Below are 18,512 nucleotides of genomic sequence, written 5' to 3'. Positions count from 1 at the left end.
CCTCCACCCAGCCGAGAGGAACGATGCGAACTATAGTTCTTTCAAATTGGAGCTGCTGGCGTTGAAGTGGGCCCTAAGTGAGAAATTTAAAGACTACCTCTGGGGTGCCAAGGTGACGATCATTACAGACAATAACCCATTAGTACACTTACAGACGGCGAAGCTGGGAGCCGTGGAGCAGCGGTGGGTGGCCCAACTGGCCAACTTTGACTATCAACTACAGTACCGACCAGGGCGTGAACACACGAACGCGGACGTCCTCTCAAGGCTGCCCGAAGCGGAAAGCCCCGGAGGGGCCAGCCCGGAGGAGGGCTATATGGTAGGAGCAGTAGAGGCACCAGGCAGCAGACAAGAGGCCGTGCCTGAGAACTGGGGATGGGATCCCCGTCGGTGGAGGGAGAGACAGGCCAGGGATCAAGATGTGCGGCTGGTAAGAGAATGGCTGGAACAGGGCCGACGGCTGACGCCAGCGGAGAGGTTAGCCCAGACGGATACTGGGAGGAGGCTGCTGGGGCAATGGGACAGGCTGGAGCTGAGAGATGGCGTTTTGTGCAGAAGGGTCAGTGACCCGAAGTTGGGCGAAGAAGTACGCCAGATCGTGGTACCCGCAGATGAGGTAACGGCTTTAGTTTCGGCGTACCACAACCAGTTGGGGCATCAGGGACAGGAGAGGACCGTGTCCCTGCTTAGGAGATTCTTCTTTTGGCCCGGGCTAGAGGCATCGGTGCACGCCCTAATTCAAGCTTGCCCGAGATGCATATTGTTTAAGTCCAGACGGGAGGTCCGAGCGCCAATGGTACCCATCCATGCGAAGGCCCCCCTTCATATCATGGCTATGGACTTCTTGACACTGGGCCGACCACGAGATCGCTACCAGAACATCTTGGTAATAACGGATTTGTTCACAAAGTACGCTTGGGCTATCCCCACCCTCGACCAGACTGCAACCACCACCGCTACAGTTTTATGGCGGGCCGTCTTCCAGACGTTCGGATGCCCGGAGTTTCTGCACTCCGATCAAGGAGCCAACTTTGAGTCCAGGGTAATTAGAGAACTATGCCAGTTGTACGGTTGCACGAAAACTCACACCACTTCGTATCATCCTCAGGGGAACGGCGGCTGTGAGAGATTCAATCAGACCCTATTGGGGCTGCTGGGGACCTTGGACCAACAACGGCAGGACGATTGGGTGAGTGCCTTGCCAAACCTCCTACAGGCCTATAACAACAGTATACATAGTACTACGGGTTACGCTCCCACTTACCTGATGTTTGGCAGACACATACGAATGCCTACTGACCTGGTCCTAGGAGTGATAGCCGACCAAGAGGAAGCAAGTGTAACGGAGTGGGTGGGGCGCCATCACCAGCGCTTGCATTTCGCCTACGAGCAGGTGTCAAAAAGGATACAGACGGCAGGAGAGAAAAGTAAGCGGTTGTATGATCGGACTGCTAGAGAAGCCCCTCTACTGCCAGGAGAGAGGGTGTTGGTGAGAGATAATCGGCGGCAGGGGAAGGGGAAACTGAGTGACCGTTGGGAGGCCACCCCTTATGTAGTCTGCCGGCAGCAGAGGCCGGGGCAGCCGGTCTATACCATCCGGCCAGAAGGGAAGTCAGGCCCCGACCGTGTGGTGCACCGGAACATGATTCGCCCATGCCCTAACTACCCTGAAGCCGTGGAAGAAGTCCCCACGGAACCTGTACCAGCGGCCCCCTGGATTGAAGGTTGGGCTGTGGTACCAGGGAGACCCGTGGTGGCACCACCCCCGATCGCCCCGAGAGAACCAGAAGCAGCCCCTGAACAAGCTGAGCCCGATTCACCAGTGAGACGATCCCAGCGAGAGAACCGAGGCCGACCCCCTGCCCGCTATGGGGAGTGGACAGCCCGAGGACGTTCTAGGGACTAGAACGGATTGGCGGGGGAGGATGTCACAAGGTGACGATCTTTAGGGGCGGAACCAAAATTCGGGAAGTTTGGTTCCGCCCGGAAGCGTTTCCGCCCGGACCGGAAAAACAGAACACCGGAACTTCCGGTAGCGCCGTAAGAAGGAAATTCAGGGAATTCGATGCACCTGTGCCTAGTTAGGGACAGCGGTTGGTGATTGGAGGATACGCTGGACAAGGCAGTACTTAAGGCCAAGTTATTTCCCAGTCTGGGGAGCTCTTTTTGGTGTGTGTGAAGCACTGGGTTGTGCCCGTCTTGGTACGCTGCTGGTAGCTGTCTAACTCTCTCTCTCCCTCAGGCTGGAATTGTATGATTGTGAAGACATCGCGAACCTTAAAGGTTGAGAAGTGAACAGATTATACGGCGAACTGAGACGACGTGAAAAAGGGGATTGGAAGTGGCATTGATGTGAGTACTAAGAGCCAGTCGAAAGTGCCCTGTATATTGACCTGGCGTTGTGTAGATCTCTCCAGGAGGAGGAGGGCGGCCCTACCCCTAATATAGTGTGGTGGGAGAGCCGAAGGAATACTTATTGAAGTAGTCACAACGACGACATCACTAGCTAGGCCGCATATTCCATCGCCAGATCCGAACCAAGCGAAGTGAAGGAAGACGGGTGTCCTTTCCGTACACTGAGTGTGGTGGGTGAGTCTTCGTGCTGTGAAAACCTATAATTTTGACGTGGTGTTGTATATTGCTGTGGGCTGCTGTGTATTGCCGTGTGTCCTGTCAGATAAACCCCCGCCTTCACGCACTTCGGCGTGGGGGGACAAGGAGATTGCTGGTCCTAGCCTAGTTCAGTACAGTATATGTTGTGAGCGTGCTTCAGATCTCCGGAGATAGCACGGTACGCTGTGTCCAGCCCAGAGGTGAAAGCCATCCAAAGCAGAGTAACTGTGTTTTGTGTCCAAGTTGATACCTGTGGAGAGGAAAGGAAAGAGAGTGAGTAACACAAGGAGAAACAGAGGAAACCTGTACTTACAGTGCGCTGTGTTCAGCCCAGAGGTGAGAGCCATTCAAAGCAAACTAACGGTGCTATTGTGCCCAAGTTGATATCTGTGGAGAGAAAAGGAGAGAGAGGGAATAACACGAGGAGGAATAGAGCGAACCCTGTACTTACAGTACGCTGTGTCCAGCCCAGAGGTGAGAGCCATTTAAAGCAAACTAACTGTGCTATTGTGCCCAAGTTGATACCTGTGGAGAGAAAAGGAGAGAGAGGTGAATAACACGAGGAGGAATAGAGCGAACCCTGTACTTACAGTACGCTGTGTCCAGCCCAGAGGTGAGAGCCATTCAAAGCAAACTAACTGTGCTATTGTGCCCAAGTTGATACCTGTGGAGAGAAAAGGAGAGAGAGAGTGAATAACACGAGGAGGAATAGAGCGAACCCTGTACTTACAGTACGCTGTGTCCAGCGAAGAGGTGAGAGCCATTCAAAGCAAACTAACTGTGCTATTGTGCCCAAGTTGATACCTGTGGAGAGAAAAGGAGAGAGAGCGGGTAACACGAGGAGAGACTGAGGAAACCTGCACTTACGCCGCTGCCTGTGGAGAAAGAGAAAGCGAGTGAGCACCCAAGGAACGAACTGTGTGAACCAGTACTTACTGTGAGCTGTAATCAGCGAAGAGGTGAGAGCAAAACCAAGCTGAACTAACTGTGCCTGTGTGTCCCAGCCGTTGCCTGTGGAGAAAGAGAAAGCGAGTGAGCACCCAAGGAACGAACTGTGTGAACCAGTACTTACTGTGAGCTGTAATCAGCGAAGAGGTGAGAGCAAAACCAAGCTGAATTAACTGTGCCTGTGTGTCCCAGCCGTTGCCTGTGGAGAAAGAGAAAGAGCCCGTTGCCTGTGGAGGAAGAGAAAGAGAGTGAGCACCTCGAGAACGAACTGTGTGAACCAGTACTTACCGTGAGCTGTATTCAGCGAAGAGGAGGAAGAAGGAGGGCGCTACGGATACCTAAGACTCAGGCCGGGGCCCGAGTCCCACGCCCCGGATCCCCGTGGCCCCCTTGCTCCCTGACCTCTTCCCGGCCATAGCCCATCTGGAGGGCCGAGTCAGAGTTTAGTTTTAATTGCCCTTTCCCTATTCCCCAAGCTATTTTTAAATATTTAAATAAAGATTGTTTTATCACTTACTTGTTCTCGTGTTGTTTGGCCATTGGGTCGGGTTTGGGGACCTCCTCGAGGTGGAAGTTGAGAAGGGGTGTGGCTTAGTTAAAGCATAGCCAGCCCCTGGGTGTGACAATTGATCATTCATCCACCTCAGAAATAATGACATAGACCTACTACACTCCCCTACACAAATTTTTTTTTTTTTTTTTTTTTAAGTAAAAAGTATCGTATTGTTATCGGTATCGGCGATACTGACCCTATATGTATTTGGTATCGGATCGATGCAGTATCGCCCACCACTACTGTTTAGCTAGATGTTGTGTGTGTGTGTGTGTGTTTGGCGCCGCTGGCGCGTGTGCCTGCATGTGTTTAAAAACCCTGGCTCTGATTGGCTACCATAAAACACATGACTTTGCCTTGGCAAATCATAATCTCTAATCTCGTTATTAACCCACCTCCTCACTCGCTGTGTGAGCCAGGGGTGCGTTCAGATTACATATCTTATTAAATCAATGCAAAGTAACGCACTGCACCAATGATCCACAACATGTGTTTCCATCTAAATGTGAAAGAATGAGATTTTTGTATGAAACACATTTTGACAGCAGTAATAATAGTAATCATAAAACTTTATTTATATAGCACCTTTCAAACATAAAATGTGACTCAAAGTGCTTTAAATAATGAAGAATACACAGTTAAATAAGCAACAATATTACATCCAATAAAACAAATACATCAAGCATAAAAATAAAAAAGACCTACAGTAGGCAACATACAACACAAATGTACATTTACAAAGTAAACTAAATGAATGCCAAGATAAAAAAATATATAAATAAAATAAAATAAAGTACTTACTGTACTAGCTTCCCTAATATCTAATGGTAATTAATTCCATAATTTTGGAACATAACTTACAAAGGATGCATCAGCAAATTTTTTTCCTTCTAGAACTGGGAACTGTATTAAATTATTATAAAGTTCTGGAGTATAATTAACAAGAGAACTGGTAATGCAATTATGTTCTTGCACTGTAAAAAGTCATTCTGTGGGTTTGTAGATTTCAGTTAATATAATGTGTAAACTTTATTTAACAAAATTATTATTTTTTATTTTTTTATGAACGGAATAAAAACCAGTGGAAATGACTGGAATAAAACCTACTCATTTTTGTTTTAAGGATATAACTAATTACAAATAGAGAGATTATTGAATGAATCCAACATGAAGAAAATGGGTTGTTTTAAATTTACAATCATTTTCTGTTACAATGCACGGTTTAAATCAGCTCATGAGCGCAAGGCACGCATGCACTAAAGTTTCCCGCGACTACGGAGGCAAGGCTGATCTCTGATCTTGTTCAGTTATTTTCCCAAAGGTAAGGTATATTATTTGTTTTATATATGAAAAACTGTTGTAAATTGTTCGAATTTTCTAATTTATCTAATATAGGCATCAATAATAATAATAAAAAATACTAGTTAAAATCTGCTATTTAAAAATAATTTGCTTAAAATAGTAAGCTTTGAAAATGTGCTAACCGAACAAGCTACAAGAAACAATGATTATAAGGACATTCTCAAATAAGAAACCATGGGTGGACAGAACAATCTGTGCAGCAGTAAACAAACGCACTGCTGAGAACAACGCCAGTCTCTCGTCGGGGAACATGAGTGATTACAAACGTTGTACTATGCTCTCCGTCAGGCGGTAAGAGCCACCTAACACAGATACAGCGAACGAATAGTCACATTTCCAGCTAAATGGATGCATATGGCAAGGGCTTAGAACCATCTGTGGTTCTATATAATCATATTATTAAGAATAGTCTAACTACAAGCAACAGCACAAATAAATACAATAGAGTAAAGATACAAATTAAAATAAACTGACTTTCAGGTTTTTTTTTAGGTAGGTCTTGCATTAGTTTTTAGGTACAAAAATTAAAGTAATCAAATATAAAACAGCATTGCATTTTGGATTATAAATTAAAGATTATTCTTTATTGAAGTAAAAAAAAAGCTTTTTAATCAAGACTAGTGAGTGATTTCTTTGCTGTTGCTGTTAAAATGGGAATGTCACTGAAGACTGAAATTTCATCATCCAGACGACAAAAGAATGAGGATGTGGAAGTATGTATTAGGCAAACTCGATCATTCCCTAAACTATTTATTGTGAAACAATGGTGCAAGATCCCCCCTCCAACAGGCATGTTTTGGCTATGCGGAACCTCAATCTATAGTGTGCTACCAGTAAAGTTGAATGGCAGGTGCACCTTAGTCTAATAACAGACGACACCACCTTTCAAAATATTCCATGTTTAAGTGATTCAGCTCCTACCACGAACACAGAAGATCGCTGCGTTCCATGGCTCACTTGTACACAAACATGGTGGTCAAGAACTCTTGGAACATTTCACAAGATAATGATCTTACAGAACAGGGTGGCCTAGTATTACATTCTTGCAATGCAAGGGGGAGCATGCACCATTGACAATTCTTCTTATCCAACTCCTCTTTTGCTGGTTTCACAATGTCATTTTAAAGCTGGTAACGGAGGCTTGAGACTTTGATAGCATTATAATGCAGTTATTAATGCAGTTATTAGAAAGAGCGCGAGAGAGAGAGAGAGAGAGAGAGAAAGAGGGAGAGAGAGCTTGTGTGAATTAGACTGCAGCAGCGTATCTAAACAGCGCTGTTATTACCTCGCTAGTGAGAAATGTCGTGTACTTTTAGAAAATCGCCTGTCATGTTGTTGTTTTTGTTAATCCTGTAATTTCCGTTATTACAGTTTTACTATGCGAAGTGATATGGAACTGTAATGTGGTCAAGAGAGCTTCCTGGAACTATGTTCGCCGTGCTTTTCCGAGAAAATAATAGCACACCTCAGAACGTACGTCAGCCAATCAGAATTGAGCATTCAATGGCCCTGTAGTATAAATATTAAATAATGTTGTGTCATTTGTTTACTCTTACACTGAATGTTTGCTGCTTCGTTCCAGATGAGTAGGCTATTGTACAGGGTGAATTTAGTATAGGGTGTGAAAATTGTACAGCTGTGGAATTTGTATAGGGTGTGCACTCTGTATAGAAAATTATTGCCTGATTGAAGTAAATCCATCTCTGTCTTTCTCACCCATACACACTCACTTATGCACACACCCACGGCACACACACACTAAAAAAAATTAAAAGCTGTATTTAAAGTTTTCTTTTTATTTGTTATTTGTCATGTTCTTTTCTCAGATTGAGCTCCCTGACAATCTTTTCATCAATTCATATCCATGCTACATACTCCGATACAGTAGGTGGCAGTATGCACCTGATAAGCCATGGTTGCAATCTTCCATAAAACTAAGAAGAAGGAGAAGTAAGGTCATTGACAGGCAACTGCACTGCCCCGTGTCACTGTTTAGAATGGGAATTTTCTCATGATTTACAACTAGTTTCTCATGATTTACAACTTAGTAATCAGCTGGACAAAATATATAACACTAGCCTAGTGGTTTTTGGATATTGTACTGAAAAAATCTTATAAATTGTACCTTTAACGTGTTCAAATGAAAACAATATATTTGTTAAAATTTTACTTAAAAACTTGTGTGCTATTTGCATCTATTTAATTTGGATGGCTAATTTTTAAGGAGCAAGCTTGATTTGATTCTTAATAGTTGTTGAATTTAATTAATATTATTGCTTGTAATCTTTTGCCACAATTTTATTGAGTAGATGTAGTGTATAATTTTTTTACAGGCTTTGTACGTAATAAGCAGGACTTTTTAATCTATTCTTAATTTTATAGGAAACCAATTTTTCACTGCCATAAGGCAGGATGTGATGGAGTTGATAGCCACAGTGTCATTTGGCTGAGCAGAAATGTATGTGTATCATCAGCATAACTATGAAAACTTGCATTGTTTTCTCTGATGATGTCTCCAAGTGGCCGCATATATAATGAAAATAATAAAGAGCCAAGACAGCTTCCTTGTGGAACTCCATAATGTGAATTATGTTTCTCAGACACATAATATCCAAGTTGAACAGAGAAATTTCTCCCCTTAATATAAGTTTTAAACCAATTTAATACATTATCAGAAAGACCTAGGTATTTTTCCAAACAATTTTATGCACTCAAATCTAAACGAACAAGAATTTAAACTTTATTTTTACTGGAATTAACTGTGAGACCATTTGTTATTTTTATAAGAGCAGTTTCGGTACTGTGGTACTTCATAAAGTCAGACTGAAACTTTTTTTTATCAGACTGAAACTTTTTTTTTTTTTAAGTGTTTTTTTATCACTCTTTCTCTTACCCTCCTCAGTTTTGTATTCAGACGTGATGTTCTGCATACTCATGGATCCTGGACGTTTGGTGGAGATCAGAGCACCAACTCTGCGTTTATCAATGCTGGTTGATAATACTTTCCCATTTCTGATGATTATTGTACACACATCAGCATTCACTTCTGCGTAAACGAATGGCACGTCGTATTGAGCATCCACCCTCTGCTCATAAATGGCTTTAACAGCAGCAGGACCACAGCGGAACATTCCTGTGACAGAATATTGATGTTTAAGCATGATTATCATCAAATCCCAGCTCAAAAAATAGCATCCTTTGAGGGAACTGAATAGGATGCTATCTAGGCAACTCACTATTTTTTTTTTTATATATGTTAAACTTGTAAAATTCGCTTTAATGACAGACCTGCGCTCCTCTCTTGTGGCGTGGGGTCGAGAACCTGCAGTTCCTGAAAAACCTGAAGTTCCTGAAAAAGACCAAACACTTTCAGCTCACATTTTGACAGATTAAAAATCATGAAACAATGAATTATTCTTTTACACCGCAATCAATACCATATCTTAATGATGGTGCAGACACCTTTACTGAAGTATAAGGAAAAACATTAAAGGACTATACATTAAAAAACATTTTCAAAAGGTTATTTTTATTTGTTTTTAATTAAGCATGGATGTATTAAACCAATCAAAAGTGAGAGTAAAAAGATTTTGAAATGTCACAAAAGATTTCTACTTCAAATAAATGCTGTTCTTTTGACCTTTCTTGTCATAAAAGAATCCACACACACACACACAATGTATCAGTTTCCACAAAAATAACAACTGTTTTCAACATTAAAAATAATCAGAAATGTTTGCAGCAACTCAGCATAGTGATTTCTGAAGAATCATGTGAGTAATAATAACTACACTTTTTAGACTTGTAGGTATATTAGTGTAACTCACCAGATGCTATCCCTGCTCATGGACAGTTTTTCCCCCATCTCATTGTAATATTCCTCAATCATCATATTTCCATCTGTGTCGTGAGCGGAGTTGAAGTTGGTGACGACTCGTGTCGGAATGCCAAGGGCTCTCATTACTATTACATAAACTCTTTTGATATTAATCATCAGTAGTACTTATTAAATGTTAAATCAACACCCAATGAAATTAATACTTCAACTAAAAATGAAAATTTTTACACACTCCCATGCTGTTTCAACCACATTATTTTCATTCAACCCACGAAACACAAAAGGAAAACACACACACACTACCATTTAAGAGTTTTGGGTAAAAAAAAAAAAAAATGTTTTTGAAAGAAATCTCACCATTTATTTGAAAACAAAAATTGTTACAAAATAATAATATTGTGAAATATTATTAAGATTTAGAAAGTTTTCTATATAAATGTAAGGTAAAATATAATTTATTGCTGTGATCAAAGCTCCATTTTCAGCATCGTTACTCCAGTCTTCAGTCACATGATCTTTCAGCAATCGTTTTAATTTGCTGATTTGATGCTCAAGAAATATGTATGATTACATAGAAACTTTGAACTTATCAAAAGTTCAAAAGAACACGATTTATGTGAAATCTAAATCTTTGTTTTTTTTATGTACAACCCGAATTCCGGAAAAGTTGGGACGTTTTTTAAATTTTAATAAAATGAAAACTAAAGGAATTTCAAATCACATGAGCCAATATTTTATTCACAATAGAACATAGATAACGTAGCAAATGTTTAAACTGAGAAATTGTACACTTTTATCCACTTAATTAGCTCATTTAAAATTTAATGCCTGCTACAGGTCTCAAAAAAGTTGGCACGGGGGCAACAAATGGCTAAAAAAGCAAGCAGTTTTGAAAAGATTCAGCTGGGAGAACATCTAGTGATTAATTAAGTTAATTGATATCAGGTCTGTAACATGATTAGCTATAAAAGCTTTGTCTTAGAGAAGCAGAGTCTCTCAGAAGTAAAGATGGGCAGAGGCCCTCCAATCTGTGAAAGACTGCGTAAAAAAATTGTGGAAAACTTTAAAAACAATGTTCCTCAACGTCAAATTGCAAAGGCTTTGCAAATCTCATCATCTACAGTGCATAACATCATCAAAAGATTCAGAGAAACTGGAGAAATCTCTGTGCGTAAGGGACAAGGCCGGAGACCTTTATTGGATGCCCGTGGTCTTCGGGCTCTCAGACGACACTGCATCACTCATCGGCATGATTGTGTCAATGACATTACTAAATGGGCCCAGGAATACTTTCAGAAACCACTGTCGGTAAACACAATCCGCCGTGCCATCAGCAGATGCCAACTAAAGCTCTATCATGCAAAAAGGAAGCCATATGTGAACATGGTCCAGAAGCGCCGTCGTGTCCTGTGGGCCAAGGCTCATTTAAAATGGACTATTTCAAAGTGGAATAGTGTTTTATGGTCAGACGAGTCCAAATTTGACATTCTTGTTGGAAATCGCGGACGCCGTGTCCTCCGGGCTAAAGAGGAGGGAGACCTTCCAGCATGTTTTCAGCGTTCAGTTCAAAAGCCAGCATCTCTGATGGTATGGGGGTGCATAAGTGCATACGGTATGGGCAGCTTGCATGTTTTGGAAGGCTCTGTGAATGCTGAAAGGTATATAAAGGTTTTAGAGCAACATATGCTTCCCTCCAAACAACGTCTATTTCAGGGAAGGCCTTGTTTATTTCAGCAGGACAATGCAAAACCACATACTGCAGCTATAACAACAGCATGGCTTCGTCGTAGAAGAGTCCGGTTGCTAACCTGGCCTGCCTGCAGTCCAGATCTTTCACCTATAGAGAACATTTGGCACATCATTAAACGAAAAATACGTCAAAGACGACCACGAACTCTTCAGCAGCTGGAAATCTATATAAGGCAAGAATGGGACCAAATTCCAACAGCAAAACTCCAGCAACTCATAGCCTCAATGCCCAGACGTCTTCAAACTGTTTTGAAAAGAAAAGGAGATGCTACACCATGGTAAACATGCCCCGTTCCAACTATTTTGAGACCTGTAGCAGAAATCAAAATTGAAATGAGCTCATTTTGTGCATAAAATTGTAAACTTTCTCAGTTTAAACATTTGCTATGTTATCTATGTTCTATTGTGAATAAAATATTGTCTCATGTGATTTGAAAGTCTTTTAGTTTTCATTTTATTAAAATTTAAAAAACGTCCCAACTTTTCCGGAATTCGGGTTGTATTAGAAATGTTGTTACTTCAGCTTTTGATCAGTTTACTGCATCTGAATAAAAGTATTAATTTCTTTTAAAAAAATTGCTTTGACCCCAAACTTTTGAATGTAATGACTTCTATGTACACTCAAAAAAAATTATTTTTCAGTTTTGTTCACTTTACCTGAACAATTCATGTTGAATTAATGCCATTTTGGCTATTTTTCAGTTTAACATGATTGTGTCATGTTAAACTGACTTAAAACTGTCACTCGTTGGTTTAACATAAAGTTTTCATTTTGAAAGAACATGTTTCAATCAAGTACCTCAAAATAAGTTTTACACTTCCCATCATGCTTTGCACAGGACTGGATATGGGGAGAGAAAATGTTGAAATAAAGTGTTATTTTATGCAGTTTTTAGTAAAATGTGATAATAAGGAGACTTTTTCATATCTAATGCTCTATTATGTGGGCATTTTAAAAACACTTAATTATTTTTTAGAGTTGGCATGGCAAAATTAGACCTGGATAACATGAAAAGATTTTCTCTATAAGGGATGGCAAAACTTTATCTAGTAGGAATAACACTTTTTTTTTTGAAGTCTTGACTAAATGAATTAGTGGTGGAAATTATGATTCTTTTTAGAGATTCGTTCATTTTCAGTTTGTTCACCAAAATGATTCGTTCAGAATCGTTCACTGATTCGTTCAGTGACCATTTCTTCGTATTACACAAAATAAGCCAGCAGATGGCAAAAAAAGAGTGTATTATGTGTTATGTCTTAAGTCAACGAACGTATTCACTTGTTACAAAAACTGATCTGGCTTTATTAAAATGTGTGTATAATCACATTCAATATATAAAGTCTAATTATGTTTTTCAGATGAACAAAGCACAAGGTTTTCTTGGCTAATTAGCATTTTAATTGTTTGGTCAGACAGTTTGTATATTATATATTCACATTCATAAATCAGGGATTAAACGTGGAGTTGCTAAATATCAAAACAAGCGTATGTGCACAGTACAGTACTTAACTGCGCTTTGCATTTTTGCGAGATTGACATGCTAAATGGCAGACTAACCCGGTTTACTCTCATTCATTTCGTTCACGAACGAGATAAGCTATGTGCCAGTTCATTTCATTCACGAACGACATGTATCAGCTCATTCAACTCATTCACGAACGACATGTGTATCAGTTCAGTCATTTCATTCACGAACGACATGTATCAGCTCATTCAACTCATTCACGAACGACATGTGTATCAGTTCAGTCATTTCATTCACGAACGACATGTATCAGCTCATTCAACTCATTCACGAACGACATGGGTACCAGTTCATTCATTTCATTCACGAACGATAAGATCTCCAGATCTAGTTCAGACTCATATGAAACTCGTTCATTAAGGGCGTATTCGTTCGCTACATTCAACAAATCACATACTCTGTCACATCTCATACTCGAAGGCTATTGGCTCGAGGTTGAGTAATTCTTTGACAGGATGAAATGGTTGTTACCCGGTTCACTGAGCTGCGCATGCGCTGCTTATAGCGCCGCGCTGCTGTGGAGGGAGGAACTTCACTGAACGAGAAGTACGAGTCAGTGGATTACGTGAACGAGAACGATTCGTTCACCTAAAAGATTCGTTCAAAAAGAATGATTCGTTCAAAAAGAACGATTCGTTCAAGAACGACACATCACTAAAATGAATTCAAGTTCATACAACAAGATTACAACAAATCATATCAAACAAATTAGATATTGTTGGAACAATGTAATTCAATTTCGTGGAAAACCTTTCCTTAATTTAATTAAGTTCGTTCAACAAATTTTTTGTTTGAGTGTATTTGTCCCACCTGTACACATGACAGCAGCAAACACCCAGCACTGTCCGTATTTCACAGGCCTGAATTGTGTTTCTGCCCACATCCTGAGAATATCTGCACTGCCAGACCACTTTGAAGGGTTGACACCATCTTTGTAGTCACCTGACCACTTTCCCATTAATAACCCTTTATCATCATTGCAGTTCACCTGTTTAGAAAGACGGAGAGACTATATTAATGCATGAATAGATAGAGAGAGCAGAGAGGAGAGAATGAGAGCCGATTCTCACCATCGCTGAGATCACACGGCCGATGTACACTGGACTGCTGCGATTCAGTAGATCTTTACCCATATCTGCTTGATGTTGAGGACTCAACTGCAGCAATTTCATACAGATGTCCAGTATCCCTTTTTCATACTGAGAACACATTTATGCATGACAGGAGTTAAAGTGAAGTCATTTTTCAGTGCTGAGCTGTCAGTCAATGGTCAAACATCTCACCTGATCAAATGACCAGGATTGGGGGACAATGTTCCCGGTGCTGCCTTTAAAAAGCAGGCCAATATCACTCATGACATATTCAGTCCTCAAATCCTCAGACTGCAGGAACACTGAATCAGCTGCAGAAAAAAAATGACAATTTGTTTTGTAATCTGCAAAAAAATCTGCATCTGTGTGTAATTGCAATAAATGAAGGCAGTAAGTTCTAAGAGGCATTACTGTGATTTTAAAGGTGTATAAAATGGTTTATAAAAAGTAAAAACATTTATAATGTTACAAAAGATTTCCATTTCAAATAAATGCTGTTTTTTTCTATTCATCGAATCCTGAAAAATAAAATGTATAATAAAACATATTACCAACCCCAAACTTAAAAAAAAAAATGAAGCTGATAACTGGTAGCTGATCATCAACCACAACTCCAAGGTTACTGGCTGTTTTTGAAGGAGTTATGGTTGATGTGCCTAGCTGTATGGTGAAATTGTGATGATGTGATGGGTTTCTTGAAACCACAAGCAGTTCTGTCTTGGCAATGTGAAGGTGGTGGTACTTCATCCAGAAATGTCTGTTAGACAAGCTCAGATGCAAGCAGCTATCGTCGGATCATCACAATGGAATAAGAGGTAGAGTTGAGTGTCATCAGCATAAAAGTGTTACGAAAAGCCATGTTTCTGAATGACAATCTAGTCATGCCATGTAGACAGAGAAGAGAAGTGGTCCAAGAACTGAGCCCTGAGGCACCCCGGTATGTAGATTATGAGACTTGGACACCTCACCTCTCCAAGATACCTTAAAGGACCTATCTGAGTCCTACAAACATGAATGATTTTTCAAATAATGTCTCCAGATAAGAAGAGATGCTTCTTCATTTACATTTTTAAGCAATGAGACTTAATGTAGAGTGATTTGGACTAGCAAGTGACTAGCAACCACAAAGCAACATGCTAAAAACTTGTGCCTTCTAAGGCATTCAGTTTTAGACAAACCGACAGCACTCACCTGGGCACCAGGGGTTACAGAGGAGCGTGACATGGCCAAGAAAGTATGTTATCACACTCAGGCGGGTATGCACTCTCAGCTGAAGCGTGTAGGCACCAATAGGAGCAGACGCAGGACTGGACAGTGATACTGACAATGCACGGTGTCCAGTTGGGTTCACTATGCACTTCTCCAGAACCGCTGTCCACTGGGTCAGAGAGGGGTGTCTGGACTCAGAGACCGGAGCCTCCACATACAATGGGCCTGTGGTGAGGAGAAAGGTGTGGATGTCAGGATAGAGCATGAAAATATGGTTAGGGAATAATTTTTTTCCACAGAGTAACTGATTGTAAGTTTTTATGTATTTTACCAATTACCAAATAAAATGATCTAAAGTTAAATAAAACTAGAATCATTAAAAAATATAATTATTTTAAATAAAATACAAAAATACTTATAGACATTTTATTTCAGCTAGTTGCCAAGGCAAAATTTCTTATTTAGTCTAATTTGACGTAATAAAAATATCTAAAATTAAATGTTACTATGTTAGTATTTATGATGTTTATCTTGCATATTCAATCACTATTAATGTACTGTTTTAAGTCTTTTTTAAACTTGTTTTAGCCAGCTAATGTTTTCATCTAAATTTGTATTATTTTTTTCCCTCTATTCTATTTTGTGTATTTTTGTACAGCCTTGTCCATGCTGTAACGTCTAAATTTCACCTGAAGGATAAAATAAAGTCTTATCTTCATAAGCTAAAACTAAAATGTAATAAATGTGAAAATTATGAATTATGAACTATTAATTTTATCATAATGTAATTATGTGCACATGCACGCACACACACACACACACACACACAGATTAGGTTAATGCTATCAGCTAACCCAACCTCTGCCCCTAAACTTACCCATCACAGAAGCATGTGCAGAGAATTATATTTAAATCAAAACATATTTTGGCTGATTTATAAGCCTTTTTAACTAGTGAGGACCAGTCAAACTGTCCTCACTATTGGGTTTGTAATGTCCTCAAAGTATGGTCCTTAAAATTATAGTCAAAACAACTACACAGATGTACACGCAGAACTCACCTGAATCAATTCGGAAGATCGGTTGTTCCTTCAGTGAATCGAATGGTCGTCCATCATAGTTTACTGTCACTGTGAAGGCCTGTCCTCTCCGCAGAACCAGAGTGCTGGAGCTCAGACCATCGGTTCTGTGGCGAGTCTGGTTTTGCACCTGTTGCAGGTCGATAGTTCGAACCTTGAACTCTGTGTAAAAATGAGCAAATGTGATATTATTTCTAATTATTTTGATAGATAATATACATAATTGTACCACTACAAATATTTATGTGTTTGAAATGGCAGTTAACTAATAATTTATTATTTACTATTATAAATAATTTTCACAGCTTGTTATATGACAATAAAAAGTTGATCACAAAAAATGTAAAACATAGTAAAATAATATGACATCTAAAAACAATTGCATGCAGTGGTAAAGATTACTGCAATAAGTTAAAGTCATAAATACCAAAATTATAGGAAGTTTTTTTTTCAGTTTTTTTAAAGGTTTTAAGACAAAGGTTTAAACCAAATACCTTTGCATATAAACCAGTAAAAATTAAAATAATAAAAAATAGGGCTGTTAATGTAACGCGTTAATTAGATTAATTAATTATGGAGAAAAATAACGAATTAAAATTATTAACGCATTTAACGCACTTGCCCCGCCCCAGATCTATGCGGATCATTTGCCATTTCATACAGTCGATTGATGACTAATATGAGGCAGAGCAACAACTTACTGCGTGATGGAGCCTAGAAAATGTCCCTAAAATTCAAGATATGGGGCAAAACGCCTGTTTGAGATTGTGTCTCATATTTACATCACATAGTTAAGAAATATCACACAAGTGCAAATGTGATACTCATCTTATTATTCATTAAGAAGTTAATATTGTGTTATTTTAGACACAATGTTGTCTGTTTTGCTCAATTTTGCCAACCAGAAGATAAATCTCAGCATTTAATTTCTTAATCCACATTTTGAACGAATTTGGTAAATCATTTGGCGCGTTGAACCAAAGGCATATGCGTTGGCTTTGAAGTGGCGCTGCACAGACCGATCGGTGTATAACATCAAAGTACCGCAAAGTACATCAAAGCACAAGGAGTCGTCTGTTCTCTAAACTCTTGCGGTACTTTGATGTTACACACCGATCAGTCTGATGGCTTCAAGTCGAACAAGCCTAATGATTCAATTAACTGTTCATAAAGAACCATTTACTTAACTATCAGCCATTTGAACGAATCAAATGAACGAATAAATGACTTGATGACCTAATCATTAAGACATTTAACAACACATACTGGCAGTTTTAGTTTATTATTTAGAGTATAATTTCATTTAAAAAAATAATTTCATATTTTCATAGTAATAATAATAAAATTAAGAAAATAAATTATTAAAGATATAGTTCAGCCGACCAAAAATGACAATTCTGTCATCATTTACTCACATGGTCCAAAGCCATATGTAATACATTTGATCAAACCAAATATTTCTTGCTGAACCTACTTTTTGTAATGGCTGATGCTTTACACAATGACTTTAAATTATCTTTTGGGAGTAATTTCTCAAAATTTGATGTGCGATTCATTCGATTAATTACTCACCACATCATGTAATTAATTAGATTAAAAATTGTAATCGCTTACCGTCCATGATATGCAGTTGTGTTGGGGTTTGATGTTTGATTCAGGTTCAGAGTTTATTTGCGCTTTTATACAGCATTCATCTGCCTCTCCCTTTCCACTGAAGTTATCATACCCAATTCACAAGAAGACAATACATGCCAAATGTTACAATCAGTAGAACCAACACCTTAAAAACAATTACACAATCGCAAATGCATAAGCGATGTGTGTGTGTGTGTGTGTGTTTCAGCAGGTGGATTCAGTATGCGAGGCACAGGATGAGTAATACTCATATCTACACAGACATCCATGTTCAATGGTACAAAGGTGACATCACAGTGCACAGCTTTTGTCCCTCTGTGCATGTATAAAAGGACCGTCACCTTCATTAAGTCACATGTAAAGTTATAGGATGTGCAAATCTGTGGTCACTTGCATCTGATACTCTATAAACAATCAAATCCTGCAATACTTACATGTATTAAAAGTATATTTTCTTGCCATTATCAAATTGCCAGCAACAGAGGAAGATGGCACAAATGTTGTTTATTGTTTATTAGTATTACATTTGCGATTCATAAGCATATTACATCAGTTTACGCTTCACTAAGAATGATGGTCAAATTAGTTAATATTTTAAAATAAATAATAATTGGAGCATAGTATGCAGCCTACAAATGTGACCTCTGGAGAATGCAGCCTTCCGTTTGAGAAATTGCCAGTATGTGTTTCTAGATGGGGTGATAATCAACAGCAGGTGTGCTAATGACAGACTGAGTGCAGGTGGAAACCAGGAGGAAAGCGGGGAGATGTAGTTTTGTGGTGACTGGGCCGGTGACAGGGGATAGTCACAGTACTCCCCCTCCCAGAGGGTGTGACCTTGCACCAAAATAAGTCAAACTGGGGAGTGGAAGAAAGAAGTAGCCAGGAACGGACAAAGGTAGAATCCACA

General features: G+C 39.7%; 1 protein-coding gene across 1 annotated transcript in view; it reads right to left on the bottom strand.

The window, feature by feature from the left end:
* Positions 1–17,588, bottom strand: part of LOC132160436 (protein-glutamine gamma-glutamyltransferase 5-like) — a 29,727-nt gene extending 12,139 nt beyond the window's left edge. Inside the window, exons 1-10 of the mRNA XM_059570119.1 lie at positions 17,582–17,588; positions 15,950–16,129; positions 14,872–15,114; positions 13,873–13,991; positions 13,660–13,788; positions 13,400–13,577; positions 9,304–9,439; positions 8,937–8,943; positions 8,765–8,825; positions 8,370–8,609 (exon numbers count right to left, since the gene is read on the bottom strand). Of these exons, the coding sequence (XP_059426102.1) occupies positions 8,370–8,609; positions 8,765–8,825; positions 8,937–8,943; positions 9,304–9,439; positions 13,400–13,577; positions 13,660–13,788; positions 13,873–13,991; positions 14,872–15,114; positions 15,950–16,129; positions 17,582–17,588 (1,300 nt within the window). The remainder of the gene's footprint in view (positions 1–8,369; positions 8,610–8,764; positions 8,826–8,936; positions 8,944–9,303; positions 9,440–13,399; positions 13,578–13,659; positions 13,789–13,872; positions 13,992–14,871; positions 15,115–15,949; positions 16,130–17,581) is intronic.
* Positions 17,589–18,512: the final 924 nt, after the last annotated feature.

This window comes from Carassius carassius, chromosome 17 (genome assembly GCF_963082965.1).
Source record: "Carassius carassius chromosome 17, fCarCar2.1, whole genome shotgun sequence".
Taxonomy (NCBI): domain Eukaryota; kingdom Metazoa; phylum Chordata; class Actinopteri; order Cypriniformes; family Cyprinidae; genus Carassius; species Carassius carassius.
Note: the sequence above shows the minus strand (reverse complement) of the source record. Positions and strands in the feature narration are given on the sequence as shown.